The sequence below is a fragment of the Pimephales promelas genome, chromosome 11 (genome assembly GCF_988280905.1).
Source record: "Pimephales promelas chromosome 11, fPimPro1.hap1.1, whole genome shotgun sequence".
Lineage (NCBI taxonomy): Eukaryota > Metazoa > Chordata > Actinopteri > Cypriniformes > Leuciscidae > Pimephales > Pimephales promelas.
Window position 1 is genome coordinate 19,439,833 of NC_142779.1, and position 25,161 is coordinate 19,464,993.

The 25,161-nt window shown below is 36.8% G+C and overlaps 1 protein-coding gene across 4 annotated transcripts in view; it reads left to right on the forward strand.

Moving 5' to 3' along the window:
* The window catches only part of macrod2 (mono-ADP ribosylhydrolase 2), a 618,043-nt gene that overhangs the window by 445,423 nt on the left and 147,459 nt on the right, over positions 1-25,161 (forward strand). For all 4 annotated transcript variants that reach the window (XM_039653236.2, XM_089117150.1, XM_039653234.2 and 1 more), the window contains one exon: positions 10,015-10,088. In XM_039653236.2, coding sequence (XP_039509170.2) covers positions 10,015-10,088 — 74 coding nt within the window. The remainder of the gene's footprint in view (positions 1-10,014; positions 10,089-25,161) is intronic.

A 25,161-nucleotide genomic window follows, 5' to 3' on the forward strand; every position in this document is an offset into this window, starting at 1 on the left:
TGACTCTAAGTTCTGATTTGATGAACATAATTTGAAACTGTTTTAAAATGCAGCTCTGAAGCGCATATATTTATGTTAAAGTTATTATATTACTTGGGAACAGTAAATAACATACAGTTATGTTACATAAGAATACTTGTTTCTTTATAAGTTTTTTTTATATATATATGCTGATTGTTGATATTAGAGAGACAGAGAGAAATATATCTTACATTATTTTTCTTAAAGAAAAATAACTGTCAGTGTGTGTGTGTATGACATGATTTAGTGAAAATTAAATGTTAGGTTGTAATTTAAGTTTGTAGGACAAAAATGTCACCACCAATACATATGGTTTTTCAAGGTCAGCCACTGACAGGCTTAGTTTGGCCATCTATATGGTCTATCCATTTTAGATGTGGGTCACATCTCAAGAAGTTTTTTCCTCTTTCTACACCAGCATTATTCATTAAACTCTGCTGCCTGTCTTCTGCAGTACTGTTCATTTCTGTAAACGTTCCCCACAACATCTGTTTGTGTGTCTGTCTGAACCTTCATCCACCAGCTGACATGTTCAGCTTCTTATATTTTTATGAGCTCTGGACCCACATGCCCAGTTGGACATGATTTGTTTGGACATAACCTTCATTACTTTTTCACATACCAGGTGAATCATGGCCATTTCTCAGTTCCTCAGTCTTTACAGGTATATAATCAAAATATTATATGTATAAACATATATCAAAATATAAATGAAAGTGAAAAGCACATTTTTAGACATACCTGGAAACAAATCCTGTTCAAATAGGTTATATGAGCCATTCTATAGAATTGGTTCAAAGTTAGATTTGGAAACATCTTAAAAAGAAAATTGTCTTTTTCCATAAATGTCTTATAAAGTATTTTTTTTTTAAAGTAGGCCAATAAATTTCATCATACATATTTCAAAGTTAATAATTCATTATTTTTATATAGCTTTTATCGGAACAAACAGTTTTATTTTGACAAAACCTACTATATATTTAACATATGAGCAGAAAGTTTCTTAAAAACGTAATAATCTATCCAGAACTAGTCAACGAAATATTGTCATTACAAACACTTTTATATATCACGATTAGAACAAATCTCAGTAGGCTATAGCAATATAGTTTGGGTGTGTTCATTTAAAAATAACGTTTTCTAATGTAGGAGCAGGAATGAATGAACGGCAAATATGCGATGTACAGCTGCAGTAAACAACATTGTACACGCATCTGTGCTGTTCATAAGAATAAATAACTTACTACATCAGCTGAATCCGTGCTCCCCGAAATGAAACTACCAGCACTTTTGAGGTAACTTTTCCAGGATTACTACGATAGTATTATTCCTCACAGCGCAGCAAGACAAGTTAAAGTACAAGATTCTTATTAAACTGGATGTTTTATCCAGCTGACGTGGGTGTTTTCATGGCTTGCCTCCTCATTTGCATTTGAATAGCGCTGTGGGTGTGGTCACATTAACACATATAATTAGCTGAAAGGAAAAAGACTGACATCTCTCTTTTTTCATACATATTACATAAACTAAGAATAGTCATTTTTCAGAAGTTCATTTAAGAACTGTGTTTAAAAGAAGAGAATTTCAGCTTCGTAAAGATAAATCTTTTGTGTCTCTGTGACAAGTATTTACTGAGTTATAGTAACATTTTCGGACGTGTTTCAGAATGAACTTCACTGACAGACAGAAGGCAAAACTCGCATCATGTTTATTTTTCTTTATTTGACAAAAAGCACAACACTTTGTTTTTATTGTGAGTATACACAAATAATAGACACTTAACAAGTTCAAATGATGTATAACACTAATATGTAAGATCAAAATCAAGAGAGTATTTTGACTCTCTTTTGCACTTATAAGAAAAAAAGTGAGTTGATATCACTGGCGATACCGCCGACCCCAGAGGGTTAAATGGACTGAGATCAGTTTTCTTAAATCACAATGATTATCATTTAAATGTGTATTGCATGATACTGTCATTCAGTAACCATTGAATGACATTGTAGTAGTTAATTAGTTGATTATGACTTTTTTTAATACAGAGAAATATCAGATCTTATTTTAATGATGCACCTCATAATATCATAATCCTTCCATAAAGCAGTAATACAGTCGAGAAGTGCATAATTTGATTAGATGTAGATGAATATGTCACCTACAGAGAATGACAGAAAATTTGAATCATCCACTACATTACAATTTTCTCTCTCTGAAATGTGTGGCTAAAATAAATGGGAATTCTATAGTTTTACATATTATGACATGATGCCATAATGGAAATGGTACAGAGGAATGTATGGGTCCAAGAACGTTGCCAGCTGTGGTTGGAAAAATGCACGTTCTTTACAGAAAATTAATGGTTCGGGGTGCAAAGGCAAACATTTCAATATATTTGTGATGTACTTCACACTCGACTGTATCGCAAAACCACACAGCTCTCAGTTCCAGAGAGAGGAGGTGCAATAATGACAGTAGGCGTGGTTTTGTGTTACGTCCACCTTTGAATGCAGGCAAGATGGCTGGATTGCGTTTGCATTAAACTGAGATACGATCACAATGCGTCTTCGATTACTTCCGAACCTGGACACGCTAAAATCAGATAACATTACGATCAGAAGCGGAACATCCGGAAACAGGTCGCATGTTAATGCCAAGTTCAAACGCAGCTCAAGTGTAAAGTACACCCTTACTGCTTCCATAGGAATTAAGAGGGTTGGTAACAGCCAGGCACTGCCAGTGTGATCACCTCTATAAAAGCAGATGTTTTGGTAGTTCGCTGGTCTGGAGCCTTCAGTTGTGTGTTCACACAATGCCAAGCAGGAAAGACATGAGAAATGATCTTAGAGAAGCAATTATTGCTGCCCATCAATCTAGGAAGGGTTACAAGGTCATTTCCAAACAATTTGAAGTCCATCCTTCTACAGTGAGGAAGTGGAAAACATTCAAGACAGTTGCCAATCTTCCCAGGAGTGGACGTCCCAGCAAATTTACTCCAAGGTCAAATTGTGCAATGCTCAAAGAAATCACAAAACACCCAAGAACCAAACCTCAGACTCGCATGTTGAAATAAGTTAATATGTTTAATGTTAAAATTCATGACAGTATAATAAGAAAAAGACAAGTATGGCATTTCTGGAAACGTTGCCAAGAATAAGCTTCTTCTCACTAAGAAGAACAGAGCAGCACAGCTTGGGTCTGCAAAGTTGAATCTGAACTAACCTTAAGACTTCAGTGTCCTTTGGACAGGCGAGACCAAAGTGGAGATGTTTGGCCATAATACACAGCGTCACTTTTGGCAAAAACCAAACGCGGAAATCAGCACTAACACCTCATACCAACTCTTAAGCATGGTGGTAAAGTGTTGATTATTTGGGCTTGTTTTGCAGCCACAGGACCCTGGCACCTTGCAGTCTTTGAGGTGACCATGAACTAATCTTTATACCGAAGCAATCTAGAGTCAAATGTGAGGCCTTCTGTCCAGCAGCTGAAGCTTGGCCGAATTGGGTCATGCAACAGGACAGTGATCACAAGGATATCAGCAAATATGCAACCTGAGCCCAACCTTCCTTTGGCTGTTGTCTTCACATTGCTCTATGGGTAACAAGCTGGTGTACATCAGTTGTGCACTATATATAAGAATGCATTATAGTGAACTATATATGGAATGAAATTGTTCACTAAGAATTTGGACAGAACTATAAAATGCTGACACCCTATATAGGGCTCTGTAGTCTCTCTCCTTCTCCTCTGTTCACATTAGAAGCAAAGGAACTCCCTGGAGTCCTCATCAGCAGCCCATACACTGGTGGGCATCCATCAGCTGACAATAGATCTTTTTTAGAAATATTTCATTCTGACTATTAAAACTTTTTTTTTTTGCATTATTTTTATGCCAAAATATATTTTTGTCCCTATGACAACAAATTATTTAGATGTCTTTCCTTGTGTTTGTATGTAACATCATATTTAGGATCTGTACTTTATTCAAACTCTTTTTTTAAGGCCTAAAGGCAGACTTGGTAATTTGTTTTTTCATTAAAAACTTTAAAACATTAAGAAATGAATAGCGCTTAGTAAACATATTTTGTTTCATCCTGTGCTTTTTTGTTTTTATAAAGTCACGTAAGGTTTCCTTTATGATTATTTGATTGCACATGCTGAGATGTTTTAAATCTCACAGTGCTTTTTGCCATTTTTTTGATTGCTATGCATAAGGTTTGTACTTAATTGCTTTTTTTATATCTCTCAAATGCCTCTTTTTTCTGTGCATCCACTACTGCATGCATTTTCGTCTCCTAAAACCTGAATCCAAAGATTTGATGCAAATTATCCACTGAAAAAAAGATCCTTTTCATTGAGAGTTTCATGGTAGTTTTAGATTGATCTGTGATGTCCGTGTGGGGTGGGCATCTGTCAGACATGTATGGAACATGTTAAGCAGTCTGAAGTGAGACGTGTGATCAGAGGGACCTCTCAATGAGCTCTGACTGTTAACTTAGTCAACTCTGACCTCTAAGTGAGCCTCCCTATATCTCTATAGACAGACACAGCACAGCTCTCAATGACCTCTTTGGCTCTCTATTGTTTTTTTTTCCCTCTCTATGTATAATTAATATCTTATTTGTGAAGCTCAAATCAATTTGCATTAAAAACAGAAACACACTGAAAATGTAATAGGAGCATGAGTCTAGTGTCCTCTGCCATGTTTTCTGCCCTTAAGACACTGTGATATGCATCAGCGTTCTCTCTAAGTAGCATGCGAGTAACAAGTCTGTGCGTATTTATTCAGTAAACAGTTAAAGTTCAAAGCACTTTAAATAGAGTAGCACTTTTCTCTTTTTTTTAGCCTTAAGCTTAGAATTTTTGCCTCTATCTCTTTTGACATGTCAACAATCATTAACCATGTCATTTCAAATTCTTACTGTATGGAAAAAAAAAAAAACACAGATAAACATAAAAAAAACAGCCTAAGTTTTATATAGTGTCAAATGTGAGTCCATCTGTCTGACAGTTTAAGCTTGGCCGAAATTGGGTCAAGCAACAGGACAATGAACAGCCCAAGCACCAGCAAATCTACAACAGAATGGCTGAAAAATAAAAGAATCAAGGTTTTGTAATGGCCCAGTCAAAGTCCAGACCTCAACCCCACTGAAATGCTGGGGCGGGACCTTAAAGGGCTAGTTCACCCAAAAATTATTTTGTCAGTAATTACTCACACTCATGTTGTTCCAACCCCGTAAGGCTTTCGTTTATTATCGGGCCTCTGACGTGAGCAGTGCTGGAATGTAACGAAGTAAAAATACTTCGTTACTTTACTTAAGTACATTTTTCACGTATCTTTACTTTACTTAAGTACAATAAATAGTGCATACTTTTTACTTTTACTTCGTTACATTTTGCAGCAATTATTATACTTTCTACTCCACTACATTTCTACAACTTCTGTTACATTTTCGTTACATTTTCTGATCAGTTTTTCCCCTGCCAAAACGTAATCTGACCGTCCGTTCGTTGCATGTTTGTCTCACCAGTGACGTTTGGTTGCCATAGATACAGTATATCAACCCGGTCACACTAAATGCGTCTCACACGCAGTGTGTTTATCATGCAACTCATACGCGAAAATTTGTTTTTACGTGCATAGGAAACACACCGTGTGTAATATGTTTGGTTTGGTTAGGATTATGGCAAGCCAAGAGGTTCAGAATTACACCATAAATGAATCGCGTTTACTGCCAAACATAGTTATTAACATATAGTAAGGATAAGCATGATATTGCCTAATTGCAAGCTTGTTTCAGAAATGGTGACATTTTTTTTTCATTATTGAACATCATTATAGGAGTAGGCTATTAGGTTGAATGAGTTAGAATTAAATGTTTTATTAATCATTAGAAAATAGACATTAAGAGAATAAATTGTTATGCAAGTACTTTTACTTTTAATACTTAAAGTACATTTAAAATAAAGTACTTTTTACTTTTTACTTAAGTATGGTTGTCATTGTGTTACTTCTACTTTTACTAAAGTAAATATTTATCTGGGTATTTGTACTTTTACTTAAGTACTGAGATTCAGTACTTCCTCCACCACTGGACGTGAGTTCACAAGAGCGCAACAATGGATGCGGGAGGACTAAGAAGATGACGTAAATGGGCCTCAATATAGTATTTAAAACGGTTCTAAAGTGTGCATTTCCTGGATGTCCGAATCATGAGAACCAACAAGAAAACGTGAAAGTGACTTTTCAATGCCGCAGAATGGCTTACCTTTCACACTTTCCCATCAAATGATCTTAAGCATCTTCTTCTCAGTTCTCGCGCATACGTTGTGGCTCTCTCGTGAACTCACGGAAACAAATAAATAGTTCAATAAAGTTGTTTTTTTTTCAGAGAGGGGGAGGGGGTTTGCTCACAAAAAGAATTCTCGTCGCTTGATAAACTTAAGGTTGAGACACTGTAGTCACTTGGACTATTTTAATGATGTCTTTAATAACTTTTCTAGGCCGGCAGAATGAAATTACCTAGAAGCCTATGGAGGAGTGAGCCAGCTCTCAGATTTGATCAAAAATATTTTAATTTGTGTTCCAAAGATGAACAAAAGTCTTACGGGGTTGGAACAACATGAGGGTGATTTTCATTTTTGGGTGAACTAACCCAGATATTTAGTATGTGTTTTGTGGCCTTATTTCAGAAACTTTAATTTTTAGTTTTTCAATAACCATGCATAGACAATATTCTCTCAAAAATACAAACATGTACATACATGTTGCTCACATATTATGGTAGTCCTGTTTGTGCTAAATAGAATGTAATTTCACCTGTGCCATTAATATGTTCATAAGCTACTGAAAAAAGCACAAATGTCAGTGCATGTCAAAACATCTCGTGGACCCCAAAAACACTTTAGACACCAGAGGGTTAAGAGAGCCTGCAAACCGCAATGAACTGGAGCAACTTTGTAAAGAAGAATGGGCCAAAATTCCTCCAGAATGACGTGAGAGACTGATAAAGGCATATAGAAAATTATTTCTCCAAGTTATTGCTACCAAAACAAATGGATCTTCGTGCTATTAAATCATGGGCTGCACTTAGTTTTTCACACATTGCTTCTCCATTTTGACTTTATTTTTGTTAAATAAATCGTCACAGTATAATATTTCTTGTGTTGTTGTTCATCTGAGGTTGTATTTATCTTATTTTAAGAACTGCTAGACACTATATATATATTCTGATGTGTAAAACAAAATTTAAAAGTGTGTACTTTTTCACATCACTGTATTACTGTATTATAATATAGATCATTTTAGTTAAATTATTCAGCGCAAAAACATAAGGTCACTTTAAATTTATATAATGTGATTCATTGTAAGTAAAATGATTACCGTAAAACCTTTAATTGCACGTCATGGTTATAGAAAAATGTAAGGTGGTTCTTGATGGGAAAAAAATGACTTAAGTAGTGTTAGTTTACTGCCTGTTAATTTTATAAATTCTGTATTTGTTCCAGAGCCACTGACCCTGATGGAAGTCTAAAAAAAATCCCCAGTAATCAATTGGAAACTGATTGTATCATCACTTGCACACAGCTCTGGTCATTTTTAGATCCATTTGAATAAAGCACTATTTTAAAACTGCTAGTTTACGGGTCACCTAAAGAGCCAGGAAGCGTTGCAGTCAAGCATTTGTTTGTAGACAGTCATTTCATCTGTTTCTCCGTATTTTGTTTACTGTGAAAAGGAGCCAAAATTGTGCTTGTGTTCCTATTATGTTCCTGAATGGGGATTATTCTCAAGAGAGATAATAGGTTTATCGGTTTCTCACGCACATTCTTGACCCAAAGATCATGTCTGACGGCATCCAGCCAGCAGAAGATATCATTCAGTGATTCTTCCTGTCAGAAGGAGAGCGAGCTGAAAGACAGCAGCATATAAACAGGGAATAGATGGGGCAGAGACTGACAGGATAGGGCTGGTGTGAGACTCCCTCATCCAACAGATTCCCAAATTATTTGGTGTTGAAAGGCCCAGACAGGACGCCAGGAGACACGGAGAGCTCTGTGTCAGGCTGCTGAGCAGATAGAGAGGTGAAACAGACAGGGAAAACATCTCCTCAGCTAGTGTTAATTACGTCTCCTATCACCCTGGCGTCTGAGGGTCAGTGCCTGCCACTCGCTGGGTAATAGAGGAGTCATTTTCCACAAAACTGGTGCTGTTTGCTCAGTTTTACCACAAATTCTTATCAGCATTTTTCTTATTGTATAAAATGCAATTTTAAAAATATAGCGCTTTTTTTGTTTGTTTTGTATTATAGCATCATATCACATAAATAAATTAGATATACACACTCAATACCTTTAAAAAAAATTTGGTCTGTAAAAAGAAATCATGTTTTTTAAAAGATGTCTCTAATGTTCACCAAGGATATTAAGTAGTGAAAAATTATTACAATTTAAAATAACCGTTTTTTTTTTCTTTTTTGTTTTTTTTTTTATGTATGTTTAATGTTTTATTTTCAACAGCCATTACTCCAGTCTCCAGTGTCACATTGTCCTTCAGAAATCATTATAATTTTGTGTTCAGGAAACTTTTCTTATTGTTATCAATGTTTTAATTGTTGTCAATGTTTTTTTTGTAACATTAAAAATGTCTTTGCTGTCCTTGCTGAAAAAAAAAAAAAAGTATTCATTCTTAAAGTATTTACAGGGACTTCCATAGTAGGAAAAAATATATACTATGGAAGTCAATGAGACCAGAAACTGTCTGGTTACTGATATTCTTCTAAATATCAGAAAATCGGCTGAATGGATTGGAAAACAGTAAAACACAACTGTTTAACTCTGGGGGAGTTGTAAAATGAGCTTATTTCCAAAAAAAAATAAATAAAAATGGAGTATCCCTTTAATGAAATTAATAAAGTATTATAAAGCTGATGACTTAAATTTTAAAAGGAAGTGAATATACATAATGTCAACATTTTAAATAATTATATATGAAGAGTTCAGATGCAAAAGCCTCTAAGTGCCATTGGAAATTTTCTTCTAAAATGATCATTTTTATCAAGCTTATATATTCATGTTCAGTAATTTCACTAAAATGACAATTAATAGGTAATCCTCATTGCAATTTAAGTGAAATTACTGAACTTAAATATACAAGCTTGATAAAAATGATCATTCTAGAAGAAAAATTAAAATGGCACTTAGAGGCTTTTGCATCTGACCTCTTCATATAATACTAGCATTTGTGAACTCATCTCACATAATTCTTAACACTTGAACATGTTTCTGTTAGAATGTTTCGAATCTGTCCGAAATGTACTTTAAATGCATCTTTTTAAAATGGAAAAGTACCTGTTTGATGACTCCTCCTCCTCCTCTAGCAATATTAAATATTAATCTCCTCTAGTCTATTTATTCTCAATCGATACGCTGTGTTAACACCAAGACTGGTTTCCCCATCTCAGCTCAGGCTCTGGTGATTAATATGGCAGTTAGTGGCATCATCTCTTACATTCACTGGTCAATGTGTCATTACTTTCTCATCGAGATGGTGGCGTGATGACCCCGGCACCTGCCACAGATGGCAGAACAGTTTAAATGATTATGTCGATGCAACTTAATGGATCAGTAAATCTACAAGGAATTGGCAAGCACCCCTGATAAATATAGCTAATAGGCCACATTTGGGGATGTGAGATGGGATGTACAAACAGTCATGTGGATTATATTGCAGCAAAGGTGTTGCTGTAATGATTAAAAAGTGGGCGTTTATTTGGACGGAGAAGTAGTGAGATTGTTCAGTGTTGGATTTGTGTGTATACTAAACAGACTGTTTGTAGTAAATGCTGAAAGTGTGGAGAGAGTTGAGCAGCAAACAGCCATATGGCGATGTTTGCGTATGTGTAAAAGTGTGAGTACATATGCTAGTCTTTTTCTATGGCACAAATTCAAAGCTGATTTATTTTCTCTCTCTCTCTCTCTCTCTATCCACAGGTTTTCCCAATGAGCCGGCTGCAGAAATCGCCCTGAAGACTGTGCATGACTGGATTGTGAGCAACCAAGATGAGGTAGGATCCGCTGGAAGCGGTAAACTTATTTCACAGGTCGTCGGCTACGAGCTTTAAGTTAGAGGAGAACACCTGGTTTGTAGGGCAGATTTTTTTATCATAGGAAATGCTTACAAAAAAAAGAAGAAGTGGAAGTGTTGGAACCAGGATCCACAGTCCATTTCCCTGACGGAAAATCAATTAAAACTCACAGCTCTTCCAGGAGGAAAATGTGAAGTGGCACCTGCTCTCTTCAAATGTCATGTTTGTCTCTCTCTGTCTGTTTGTGCCTCTCTCATGACACGTCCCTGCTGTTTATCCACTACTAAAGACTTATGATTATGATTGAATATGCAAGGTTTGAGCACCTCTGGGGTTTGAGTATGTTCAGCACACCATTAATGACCTGCCTAGTCTTATATCTGAGAAACCAGATCTAAACAAATATAGGCCAACAAATTCTTTGTGAAAGCCCAAAGCCAGCATGCCTTGATCATCTATGCAGCTACTTACTTCACACACATTGAATTAGAAAGTATTTCAGCTTGAGTAATGTCTTTACATGGTCTGTTGACTTTTGAAATGGGTTTTGTGCTGCAAACATCTATTCAGTGCAGGAAGATGGAGAATAAGTGAGAATAAAATAAGGCTAAATGAATTTTGTAATTTCAATTAAGTCGTTGCGGTGCTGTTGAGAGACTGAACGCATGAATGTGTAAAGTGATGTTGACAGGTGGATGTGCTAATTAAGTGTTTGACTTGACAGGTTTATTTGTGATTATTTACGTCATTGTCTACTCACAATTGCTCCAGTATGTTAAGACCAAATTGACTGTATGAAGCATATTACATGATTTGTTTTGACAGTCATAATTGTATAAATGGAATCCCCCTTAACTTCACGTTAACTGAAGTACAGCTGCTGAACTATCAGCTAATCATCCTGGTGTTTGAATGAGGAATATCAATAACTCAGCAATCATAAACTGTAACATTGTGCGTACTGTTGAGTGAGTGGTACTGTGACAGTGTTTTTCAACATGGGGTTTGAAGTATCAAATTAGTATTTTGCAATTTCTAAATTAGCACAGTTGCCATTTTGTCATAGCTTGGCTATCGCCAGACCCAATTCTCATTGAGACTTTGGTCTGGGAACTACATGTTCATTTTTCCGTATTTGAGGCGTGGTTTACAAATGCCGGCGCCGTTTATTGGGTGCTCAGAATGTTTATCAAATGCGCCTGTACGTAGCTCATAGCCGATCGTTTAAATTAGAAAAACACAAGTATAAGTACAATTTAACATAGATGTTGAAGTTGTTATTTGCATTGGAAATTGTTTGCGCTTTAACTTCACAAGTTTAAAAAAATTAAAAATTTAACTTAATGACTAAAGTGTCAACAACTTTAATCGGGTACGTGTGCACAGCTGAAAGTTATGCTACTAAAGCGGTAGATGTATATTGATATTGAAGAGCAACGCAACTTAGTGGCACTGTGACAACTACAGTAGGTAGTCTGCAGGCAGAATGACAATATGATATTAATAAATACCACTTACCATTTATAAGTTAAATGGACTTCGTCGACGACGATGCCTAGCAGGTTGGTACTATACAACTCCGTGGCTAACATGTCTTGCCACTTTGCGCTCACCCAGGCTTCGGGACTGCCGAACAGAAGTTGGTATCGACAATTCTTTATCGCATTTTCTTTCTCGGGACACAGCTGAGCGGCAGACATTCCAAGGTTGGCCGCCTCCTATACCTGGTCTTCCATTAGGGCGATTAATGGCGAGACAACAATAACGACTGGGGTCTCGCGAAGTTTAACGCCAAAAGCTGCTCTTTTTTTCAAAATAAACTTGAATTCTAAACTACTTAGAATAATATATAAGGCTGCGATTCTGTGATTGGTTCCCTAAATGAGGCGAAAATCTGCCCATGGTATCCATACTGCCTTTCAGCGTGAATTAAATCGCGCTGCGGTAAGGCAGCATGGGAAAACCCAGACTAATTTTGTCAGTTTTTTGTTATTTTCCTCAATGGAAAAATGTTGTACAGTGCCCTCCAATTTTTTTTTTAAACTTTGCATGATATCAGCATAGACAATTATCATTTAGCATTGAATACAAACATTGCATTGATTATTAATAAGATATTGTTGAGCAAGTCGTAGGACAGTTAAAACAGACTGCATGTCAAACGACATTTCTTAAATTATGATTTTTTTCTGTTAAAATGTAAAAATTAAAATATTCATGCGGAACTAGAATTATAAATAATTGATCTGCACATTTTTTTTTTTTTGTATTTTTTATTATTCACTGACTTGGTGTGATAGACCTTTCCACTATAAATCTCTGCTTTTCAGTCATGTACCGCTGACACTGACTTTGTTTATGTACTGCCATAATCTATCTGCTGACCCCATTAAGACACTGCAGGTAGGAATTTGCCTTGTTAGCAGTATTTTCATATTATCTTAGTCCAAGTAAGCTCATATTTAAACTGAATTAAATGATGTGAACGTTGCAGCTGCAATACTAACACTTTGCTCGTGGAAGAAAATGAAGCAATGACTCATCATGCTGAAGATTTTGAAGGACTCCTGGCTTTTCTTTAAGGAAGGTGGATAGTTCTACTTCATCAAGCATGGTGTGCTCTGCAGCTTATAAAGAGCAATGTGAATGGAGTAGTTCTACGAGAAAACCTGTAGTCATCCACTCACTTAGAAATAAACAAACAAATCAAACTTTGTGGGTACAGCTTTCATTCCTACGGGCTTCTTTCTACTCTCTCATTCTACAGGATTGCATAACAGATTTTCTGTGCCGCTTTTATTGAATGGCTTTTACCTGTGGGAGCAGAGGGCAGTTTAATTTATTGTGATTGTTAGGCCAAAGCAAAGCCTCCAGGATGATTGTGAACAGGATTAATTACCGAGTAGTTAGCCGGAGTGGACAAAACACAGCAAGAGCTGTAAGAGGGATTTATTGTTCTGTTCTAATGGTGTCTTCCTGTTACCTGATCTTTTTACAGACTTCTAACATTTCTTCCCTCTGGCTTCTATTTGTTTTATTTTTATTTCATTTTATTTTTAGACATTTTAAAAGAAAAATTAGAGGCTAAAGGCCCATTCACACTAAGCACGATAACTATAAAGATGACTATATATGCGTCCACACGACCGATAACAGTCTTTTTATTCTAAGCGCGTGCTAGCGGCCACGCTGCGGTTTCAAAGTAGCAAAAATGGATGACTGCTGCTGCTACTTTACGTTTCAAACAAATATCAAAAGACAAACTTTTGGGTACACAACACGCCTTATTCACGGCAGCGCCATCTTTGATTTTTAATGAGAATGAAAGCGAGGCTGTGAGGGATAGACTTGCATCTCTTCAATGGGCTGTACTGTTATATAACGTGTTTTGGGATTGTTCTGCTCATGAAACACTGGAAAAATATCTTTCCAAGAAATGTCAGTTGACAAAAAACTCCCGACAATGTAAGCTGTGGAAAATTGTAAGTAATCTAGCCGCTTTATTCGGCTTTTTACAGCGGATGCCATTGGAAACACGGTAAGTCTGTCCCTCACAGCCTCACTTTCATTCCTGTCATGGCGCTGCTCTGAATAAGGTCTATATCCTTAAAAGACGAGAGGAGTTGGGAGCGCATCTAAACAGTGAATCTAGCAAGTCTAGTATAATATCTAACAGTGGATTTAGCTGACAAAGTCAATGATGGGATAAAAACATCGCCTAGTCAACACCTTTATTTTGGTTTGACTTGTCAAACAGTGGAGAATTATTATTTTTTTGCACCTCAACGATTAACTTCTCAGCAATGTCATCTGCCATTTTAAATGCGTGAGACCTTTTAAATTAGAATGGATTCTGATTGGTTGTCAGTGTTTTATCGTTGGACAGCTAGAAAAAAATTGTGATCACAATGATATCGTTCCTCATATCTTTATCGTTATAGCTGTGGTGTGAACTCTGTTATTCTTTAATATGGAGAACGATTTCTAGAATGATATCTTTATAGTTATCGTGCTTGGTGTGAACGGGCCTTAAAAGTGTTGTATTTTGAGTTAATTGCACCTGTTGATATGGTTTTGTTTTTCCTTATTTTTTCCCAAATGTTTTTTTATCAGAAGACAAATGATGATGAAGTGTCTTTATAAATCTCACTTTTTGTGCTATTTTGTTGCCTTTTTGTAAAGACAGTGACAATATGACAGGAAATCAGGGGGTGAGTGGGATGGAATCATGACACGGGCCTGACTTGAACCATCTCACTCAAATATGAGCATGTTGAACATGATTCTAAAACCAATGAATTTAAGAAACGAGATACTCTGCTAGGCTCTGGTAGTTTTTCAAGTTCATGAAGCTGTAAGAACTTATTAAAAAAAATCTTAAATTATTCCTCAAAAAGGACGACTGCCTTTAGCTCTTTATATGATGTTCCTTGCTGATTGTTGAAGATGTTATCACAGTAATATTACTTCTGTTCACCCAAAAATGTAAAATTCTGTCATCATTTACCTACCCTTATTTATTTCCAAACCTTTATGTCTTTCTTTCTTATGTAGAAAACAAAAAAAAAAAAAAGATTTTGAAGAATGTTCAAATAGTTAAAAAAAAAAAATAGACAAATAGTTTTGGTGACTATTGACTTCCAGTGAATGGACAAAAAACCCACTTCATTTCTCAAAAGCTATATTCACACTATTAGTTTTTGATATTGGCTATTACATTTACTTAAAGTGATTTTTGAAATATCTAGTTCACACAGCAACTTACAGTAGTGTCTCAAATACTGTCTGTATCAATTGGAGTCAAGCCAAAAGAAATATCAAAGATGACAAAGTCCATAACGTCTTATGAAACGACAAGAGTCCAATCGAGCCGTGGGTTCATCCGTTAAACTCTCATTAAACGACAACAGATTTTATATCTGAGTGGAGACGAGAGATTTTGATTCATGCAGGTCCGGCGGAGAGGAGTGAATGGATCTAAACCCTTTAGAGGTCATATCTCTGTGGCTACTGTATAAGTTACCGAAACAACACAGACAAGCATTTGTGGAGTGCAGAGTGTCTCTCTCAAAATATATGACGTGTCAGACAACTAGTTGTCCAGTCCAGTTCATTTACACAGCACGTGTTTTAAGAGAATATGATTGTCAGCCCTGAAAAATGTAGGGGTGTGAATTCGGTTATAGAATGTGGTTGCCTCTCCCATAAATAACTGAACTGTGTGTAAACGCAATCATATTATGGAGTAACCTACATTGTAAAATACAATAATGCAGCTCATCCTCTGTAAAATAGTTTGCTTCCTCTAAACAAGACAACAGCTTCTTTAGAAGAAGAATCATCTTATAACAGAGAAAAATAAATGTTTCATACTTTATATAGGGGAGTCCCCTAAACTTTAACTTCCAGAGAGATCATTTCATATGTAATATGCAAGTCCGCATTTGCAGCTTCATCTACTGTATGTCCTTTTCAGTCAGTGCAAGAGGCAGGACAAGATCGAGGAGTTGACAAAAAAGTCTGACTTGCAAACCTCCAGAAGTCCAGGAGCCAAGCAGTGAAAAACTGAGAGAAAATGAGCGTTTTACTTGAACATATGACAAGGTCCACATTCTATTCTATTCTATTCTATTCTATTCACTAGACTCCATTGTCTCGGTAGCATCCCAGAATACAGTTGAAATCCCATGCATGAAGGATAATCTGCAGTGCTGATAGCATCTCTATCCATAACAGAGAGAATGCCATTACGGGCTTGGCATGCGAGAGGTGCATTAGATCGTTGAGAGCATCCAGGGACATAAGTGCATGTATGCACTACATTGTTAACTTCACAATAAGGTGCATTAGGCCTGGCTTGTAAATTAGGACCTGGGCTCTTAGACACCTTAAGATGCCTCTTATATGTGTAATATATCATGTTAGAGCTGTGCTGCAGCACCTCACACTCCGACAATTGTGATTGATGACTGAAGGTTAACCTTCGCGGGCCAGGGTGTATGTTCACTATGCCGCAATGGGGAAGAGTAATGGAGATGGGGTTTTCTGATGGAAGCTGGGCTGCATTGAGAAGGGAGATGGGGGATTCTTTCCACAGAAATACAGTAAAGGAAAGTTTCTCTTATTATAGAGACAAATTACAATGCTGAAACAATGCTTTATTGGGGGTTCTGAAACCCTTTTGTATTTGTAAGGGTTTTTATTATTATTATTCTGCTGTAAAACGCTTTTTGCAGCCCAAACTGTAACGCCTAGAGACTTGAAACTCGGCTAGATGGTAAGCCTCAATTTGGGGAGAACCTATCAAACCTATCAGACCCCGATTGGCCAATAGGTGGCACTACAGCAATCAAAGTGTGACCCCGATTGGCCAATAGGTAGCACTACAGCGAGCAAATCTATGAAATTGTGCATAACTCCTAGATTGTTTATCTTAGACTCATTGTATCACTGTCATCCTTGGCTCAAGACAGACAAAACGTATATCTCCGATTTCATTTCCTCCTGGGAAAACCATCCGGCATTTTTAATTTTGTCAAAACCTACTAGCGAACTAGTCCTATTTTATTTGCCCGATCGGAATCAAACCAGTGTCGAATTGTTCTCTGAGTCTGAAATTAATAATTATCGGAAACAGTAGATATAGAATTTCAATTCACGGTTACTCAAACTCAGTACACTGAGTACGCAAAATGTGTTTGGGCTCAAACTTTGGTCACGTTAAAACTATCACAACGATTGACCTCATGGTGGCGCTATAAAAAAAAAACATGAGAATGGCTATAACCACCTGGTCGTTGGTTTGATTGACCTGAAAATTGGTATGCAGTGTCTTGGTCCAAGGTGACATGTATGTATATATACATATATATATATATATATATATATATATATATATATGAGGACATTGGCGTATCTTAGTGGTGCACGATATATCGGCCGCCGATATAATATCGGCCGATTTGGTCAATTTTTTACACATCGGTATCGTTCCGATGTCAAAATAGGGCCGATGTGAACAGGCCGATGATCATCCCTGTGTATTTGACGTGCGTGTAGGTGTGAGTGTGGGGGCGGGGATGTTTGTTTTTGCACACGTATTAAAAGCGCAAGTGCGTTTAAACATCAAGCCACGAAGACTGGAACTGGTGAGCTGTTTTCTGCCAGCCTTCCTAATGCGTATTTTTGTCCCGCCAAAGCCATATTTGACCGGTAAATGATGTAGATGAGTGACTGCTGCGCTTGTTTAACTGAGGGAACAAGAGAGAGTGAAAGCACCGGTCGCGCGCCGTCTTCAAAATGTCTTGCTCTCTCTCTCTCTCTCTCTCTCTCTCTCTCTCTCTCTCTCTCTCTCTCTCTCTCTCTCTCTCTCTCTCTCTCTCTCTCTCTCTCTCTCTCTCTCTCTCTCTCTCTCTCTCTCTCTCTCTCTCTCTCTCTCTCTCTCTCTCTCTCTCTCTCTCCCTCCCTCCCTCCCTCCCGCCCTCCCGCATGTTTATGAATTGAGTTGACTGAATATCTTTGAGAATACACGACGGTAAAAGGTCGGAAGACCGAAGTTTTTTTTGTCTGAACTACTGGTTGTGAATTGTGAAACCACACTTTCAATAAACCAAAAAAATATATCTGTTGATGAAATGTTTTCTGTGTCGACTGTCGAGACCATAGACTGTAAAAATAGGTCGAGACAAATCTCGTGCGATGTCCTAAACTGCCTGGATAATCACAACGTGTGCCGTGGTTCCGTTAATGACATGTCCGATTCGCGAACTAATGACTCCTTTGAACCGATTCACTTTAATGAATGGTTAAAACAACTGATCTGTCCAACACTGAGCTCAAGAGACATAAATCGGAAACACTTTACAATAAGGTTCCGTTTATTAAAATGTACATTAAATGTACACTTTAATAAATGGAACCTTATTGTAAAGTGTAAGGTTAATAGATTAATAGAATGTTAACAAATTTTGTTAACATTCTTTTAATATTAGTTTCTATGCAGATTTACTCCATGACAAAACTACCCCAGTCATTCTAGAATGATTCATTCTTTCCAAATAGAGCAATTCAAGTAATCTGGTGAAATTGTTTTTATATCACAATATATATCGCAGAAAAATAAAATATCACAATGTCATTTTTTACCAATATCGTGCAGCCCTAATCCTCGCTATGTGTTTTCTATACAGGGATATCGACATCGGTAAATATCGGTATCGGCCATAACAGCAATGTTAATATCGGTTATCGGTATCGGCCACAAATTTTCACATCGGTGCATCACTAGCGTATCTCGAAAAACATGGCCACCATCGGCCAATGAAGTTTGAGCACCTATTAGACAAGGTTAATAGAGGTTGATCGGAACGAAACTCAGTGGGCATGTTCGACACATGGCCCTAGAGATCTGTAAGAATCTTGAAAGAAATCGCCCACTAGTTTGTGCTAACGAGTTTTACGCCCTCTGTAATCGCGTGGTGTTTTACACATCCACACAATATGCTTATCATTTGATAGATGTCCTCATACTGATCAACTTTGCCTCCAGAACCACTGCTGTCAGTCAAATTGTTCATTAAATATTAATGAATATGTTAAAAACCTACTTTTGCAAACTAGTCCTAGGTTTTTTGCCCGATCGGAACAAAACCAGTCTAGGACAATTCTCTGGACAGAACTTTTGCATTTGGGTGGCTGTAAAAAGGTCATTTAGAAAAGGGGTGTGACAAAATATGCCCAAAAGCCTATAAATCCTAAAGGAAAACTCAGAAGTTCACAGAAATTGTGATCATATATATAGTAATCATAACATAGTATTCAAGCATGCAAAATTGTATTGAGATTGGACCATAGGTGGCGCTATAACTGTTAAAAAGCTCTGAAAACCGTATGTAAATTGCCTCTATTACATTGTGAGTAACATGGTTTCAGACCTACCGTTCGATTCGGCCTAGAGCCCAACAGCATAGTTGGCACGAAGGCCTTTAATGCTTGAACCCTGTTAAATTCTGCTTACAGCTATATTTTTATTATTATTTTAATAGATGATTTTTTTCCCTCAGATTCAGACTTTCAAATGTCTTTGTCAGTTTAACATATGGTATAACTGAAGGAAATGTAATTATTATTATTAAAATAATTAAATTAAATAAATGCTGTTCTTTGAACTTTCTGTTGAACCAAGAAACCTGAAAATGAAATGCATCACAATTTCCAGGAAATTATTAAGTACCACAACTGAAATAAAAGGAAATTATTTTTTAAGCACTAAATCTGCATATTAAAATGATTTCTAAAGGATCATGTGACACTATTTTAAAATGTTAAAATAGAAAACTTGTTAAATTAAATTGTAATAATATTTCTCAATGCAGCCTTGGTAAACATTAAAGATTTATTTCAAAAGCTTGCCAACCCTAAACTTTTGAACATTATTTATTATTTATTTGTGTTTTAGCTTGTGTAGATTCAGAGTGTTTAATGCAATTTACTATTTAAGAAGGCACTATTGAAGGAACTCTTTCATAACACTCAAATAAAGAGTGATGGATTTCTGTAGATTTGACATAGTGGTTCAACTTTGCAGCAACTATATTCCCTCATCTCGTCTTAAATGTTAACTTCCTGAAAATGCTACCCACACAAAATGGTGTTTCAAGCACAAAAGGGACCATAGAAATACATCCGAGCAATTCATCCTCACCTGTGTGGACTGTGGTGGTCGAGGCTTCGGGTTCACGCTCACTCCAGAGGTTCTTCTTTTAATATGAGATAGATAAGCTTTGTGTTTATCTCTTGGTCCAGCTCGCCATGGCCCTGGTATATTTACAGAGCTTCTGTGACCTGCGTGAAATCATTCTGAAAAGCCAAGCAGTGGGTGTTATTTTTTTGTCTCCTATTGTGGTAAATTTGAGCAGAAACGGACCAGCACATCATCTTCAGCACTGCATGTTTCAGCTCTGTCATGATCTCTCACATTTGAGGGCATCAAAGTAGGAAGTCACGCTTTCATCTGCTCTTATAAGTCCAGACATCTCTACACCCTCTTTCTATCGGATCTCCTTCTCATCAGTATGACTTCTATATGACAGCCTCAGACAGTCAATGAGCCCCCTGCCCCAACCAACATGATGAATCAATTACACTTGCTGCTCTGTTTTTCAGAGCTTTAATAATCTGTATTGCTCTATTTCTTAAAGCACCAGTCCATAAGCCAAACTGGGTTGCATACCTGCAAATGTTCAGTCACGGCATGTTTTAATAATATGTGCACTTATTTCTTTAGTAAGGTTAACTGAAATGGCAAAGACCAAATGCACTCTTTTCCGTCTACAATTGTTTGCGCTGCTTTGCATTCTAATCAAGTGGTACTTTATTCCAGTTCAAATAGATATGTTTATTCTATTATGGAGTTTTGGGACCGCTTTTTATTAGCCATCAGACAGACAGACAGATAGACAGACAGACAAAGCTCAGCATGATTGCAGCTGTCTTGTTTCATAAAAGTGCTCCAATCACGGCCACTGATTGTTCATATGTCAGTTGTGCGCTACATCACCTATGCAGCTCCAGTCGTCTGTTTGCTTTATTTCCCATTTTCACAACTAATTCAAAGTAATTCAGACCTACACGGCTTAAATCTGCTGGTGAAAAATGCAGTGTGACACTTTATTTGGCTGTCGCTTCTAAATTTGCAACCAGCAGACGGTTTAATATAGCGTTTTTCGGACCCTGGTCCAGACGGCCCGCATCACCCACGCGGCTCTGACACATGAAACAGATTGTGGAGATTCCCTCCTAATAAAACCTTGACTGAACCGGGAATACATGTTGTGCTCAGAGAAACTAAGTGTGAAAGTTGTCACTGCACTAGTGGCTTTTAAGGAATCTTGTTTTTCCTACTAAGGGGTTTCTGCGGGTCTTAAAAATGTCTTAAAATGTTTTAATTTGCCCTTTCACAAAATTGGTCACAAATTAAAGCCTTAAGTCTTAAATTCATAAAGTCATGACATTAAATGTTGCTTGCACTCAAAAAATAAATATCTTCCTAGGTTTTTTTTTTCTTGTTTTCCAGTACAAGCACCGTAACACCATTAAATCGAGATTTACAGGAAAAATATCTGAGTTTACACTTAAAATACTATAAAATCAAATATGTGGGTTTTAATTCTGATTTAAGGTTATATATATATATTATTTATTTATTTATTTATTTTTTGCAATAGGATGAGAAGGTACATGTACATTGAAGGTATGTCCATATTCTAGTGGTTAAGGTTTTTTTTTTGTTTTTTGTTTTTTGTAAAATGAATTAAAAAGTAATGGAGATCAGTTGCATCCCTAAATATTTACATGTAGAAAACATATTGATGTGTTTTTCCTTATCCTTTAAAACGTTCCTTTAAAAAGTCTTTAAAAAGTTTTAAAGTCTTAAAGTTCGGTATTCTACACTTAAAGCCCTGTTTTAAGATCGTTTCTCTTTCTGAAATTTTCGGTTTCTTTGGTTTCACCCTCACCTCCACAATGTTTACATAGGTTCCCTGGAACAATCCTTCCTAAAACGCATTAAACTTTAGTTTTTAAGTGTAGGTTTCATTGTAATTTATGTCCAAGTCAATGAAGTTGGTCAAAAACTACGATAAAACCTGTTGGAAAGCATCTTTTGCAGCGATCTTTGTGTGAGGATATCAGTGAACACCCCAGACCACTTGGTGAGTTTCACATCTTTGTAATCTAAATGCGTTTTATGAAGGATTGTTCCAGTTCACCTATGCAACCATTGTTGAGGTGCAACCACAGAAATTGAAAATTCTCGGGACAGCAGCATGTGTCCAAACTTCAATCTTAACCGTTGTATTTCATCAGAAACGATCTTTAAACAGGGCTTTTAGTGTAAAATACCAAACTTGTCCTTTAAATCTACCTTTATAAAAATAGCATAAACCTTGCTCCTGTTTTGTTTAACTTTATAAAGATGTTTATTTTATTTTTTTTTGTCATCTGTCATTTAAGGGTGCGGATAATAAATGTAATCCCCCACGGGAGCTCTGAAAACTGAGATTGAATGGATAATAGAAACTGAATGGATAATAGAAACAAATGCCTGTCGTGATGGTGCGATTGGCTATCCGAACGGTAAATATCATTTCAAGTACAGCAGGGACTGTGGCAGGTAAGACTGTAAAATGATATCAGGGAGACATTCATTGTCATTTTTGGAGGGAAGATATATTGAGAATGTCAAACGAAGAATAGGGCAGAATGGCTTTCCGTTGTGGCTATTCCAAACAAACAGTCAAGTATATATGACCTAAAGTTATCATGAGACTTAAGCTCAAGTGCACTTGCCTTTATTTGACAATAAAAATGAGGCATGAGTGACAGAGTTGCCTCCGAGGCAGCAGCCAATCCCAGAAGACATTAGGAAAATTCTGGAGAAATGTTGTTTATGAATATATTATTTATTCAGTACAGTATAGATTATATTTTAAATAATAAAAACTGATTGTATATTTAAAATTATGTACCGCATATGTTTATTCTTTGTAGAGTATTGGGTTACTATCAAAATATGGTGACAAACCCGTCCTTTGACTTTTAGGCATGAAAAATATGTCACATTTTCAAACGCATTGTTTTTATACAGTTAATTTTTTTAAATACTTTTTTTTTTTTTTGTCAAATGCTGGGAAAGTAAAACCTCGTCTCATTGATCTGTTACACTTTTTTATATTAACAATGATTTGTTTATATTTTAATTAGGGCTGTCAGTTAAACATGTTATTAACGGCGTTAAGGCAAACCTATTTTAACAAGATTACAAGGTTGTTGTTTTTTTTTTTGGCCTAGCAAACTTTGTAGTTTTTTTTTCACATGTTTTTGCAACAGGAAAAGTTGCACAAAACAAGCCAATCCACTTTTTCATGTTAATAAGAGCATCTACAGTAACTAGACCGGAAACACACATGCTGACACTGCGCTATGAAACCCATTCATTTCAATGGCTTGCGCTGCGCGAGGACGTTTTGTTGCTTCGTCGACCATAGCGCAAGAGCAACGGTTTGCACACCGCGGTCAAAATTCTAAATAGTTTAAGTTTTGCTGCTGTGACGATTACCAGTGCGGCCAATAGAAACTTTTGGGCATCTAAAAAGTTTTAAAAAACTAGTAGCGCTGTGCATTCTGCGTCCTGTCTGAAAGCACCGTATCTAGCTAGACCAGAAACACACTTGTGGCGAGACGGCCACATACTATGTTAACGTTACGTTTTGAGTGGATGTCTAGCAGAAGATGCCAAAATGGATACATGCCAAGATTCTGAATTAAAAAAGTTTATTTTTAAAAAGTTGCCAAATGGTTCCATTGACAAGACCAAAGTGATCTGAGTGTTTCTGAGTGCTATCATCATCATCGCAGCACAAGTACAAGTCTGAAATATGGAATTACCTCTTGAAGGCCAAGCACACACACAGCTGATGCAGATTCTCCGCCCCCTCGTCAATATCAGTACCTTGGCAGTATTTCTTTCACCCGTTTATTGATGGTGTTACATTATGTGAGAGATTATTTGCTCCAAGTGAGAATGTTTTACTGTAAAATTAAACACAGTATTGCCAATGTTGTTCCATATTCTTGGAACAACTTGGACCATATTCATGTTAAAAACTTGTGTGCTTTCTATATGCTTTTATGGGCGAGAGAATAACTGAAGTAAATTCAAACCATTTTTTAAGTCAGCAAATTCAACATTGCCTCAATGTTGAGTGTTCTCAGTAAGTCGTTTATGAGGTTCTCTTTACTTTGGATGCTACCTTAGAAGGCAGTTTTGGCAGCATGGCAGCTCACTAGGTTTTGGAACAGAGCTAAAATGTTTTTTAACTTAAAAGTGAAGTGCTTTTTCGTGTGGAACGGTTCGCATGTCTTTCATCGCTGTAGGTGAACACTGGAGACCAGGCGGGGGCGTTCACCAGTTGCCAGACGGCCTGGTTCGGTTCAGGTGAAGTCCCTGAGAAAAACACAGAAATGTCAGCTATTTCTCCTCAAGGTGCTCAGCGAACTGAGACGCTGGCATCTCTTTTGTATCTCACATTGGTGTCACACCTGACATCGCTATGCTGAATCTTGTGGTGTGCAGAGACATCCTACTTCATTCAGAGGGGCTGCAGATCTTTCTTAAAGTTGTCTGGCCTATCTTTTCAAGTTTGTGCCATGCTGCCATAGAGAAACCTACAGGAGTGAGGTCAAGAACAATCTGAAGACAGCGAGAAACTCATGTTGTCGTATGCACACACACATTTACACACATTACCATGATGGAGTAGCTGGTAGTCCGAGTTGGAGTCACTCCAGGGCACCGCCACCTGAGACCTCTTTAAGCGCTGCTCACTTTCCCTCTGTGTGTCCAATCAGAGCGCACAATGCTGAGGGTGCACTTTTATTTTAGTCACTACTGACATGGGACTATCAATCTCCATAGAAAAGGTCATAACCTGTTTATCTAACACAGCTCTCTATTACTTATTCACTGCCCCGAAAGGAAACAGCTGTGGCTTTAGGAAAACTTTTGTTAATGCTGCATTGTGTGGTGTCAGCCACTAGTATTAAGCTGTACTGTTTATACAATACATATATGCATATTTGCACTGTGTCAGTGTCAGGTTTACTGCCTTTAAAAAAATGGGGTTGGTAAGATTTTTTTCATGCTTTTGAAAGAGGTTCATTATGCTGGTCAATGCTGTACGTGTTCGATCAAAGATATAATAAAAAGCTATATTTTGAGATATTGTATTATTAAAATTTAAAATAACTTTTCTGTTAATTTAATGTAATTTATTTTTAAATATAAATATATAAATTATTCCTGTGATTGCAAAACTTAATTTTTAGTGGCCGCTATTCCAGTTGTAAGAGCCACACGATTCTTCAGAAATCATTACATGCTTACAGTACTCGAGAAACAAATTCTTATCAATGTTGAAAACAATATTTTTTGAAAATCTTTACTGACACTAGTGGTCAATTTAATGTGTCCTTTCTGAATAAAATATTATTT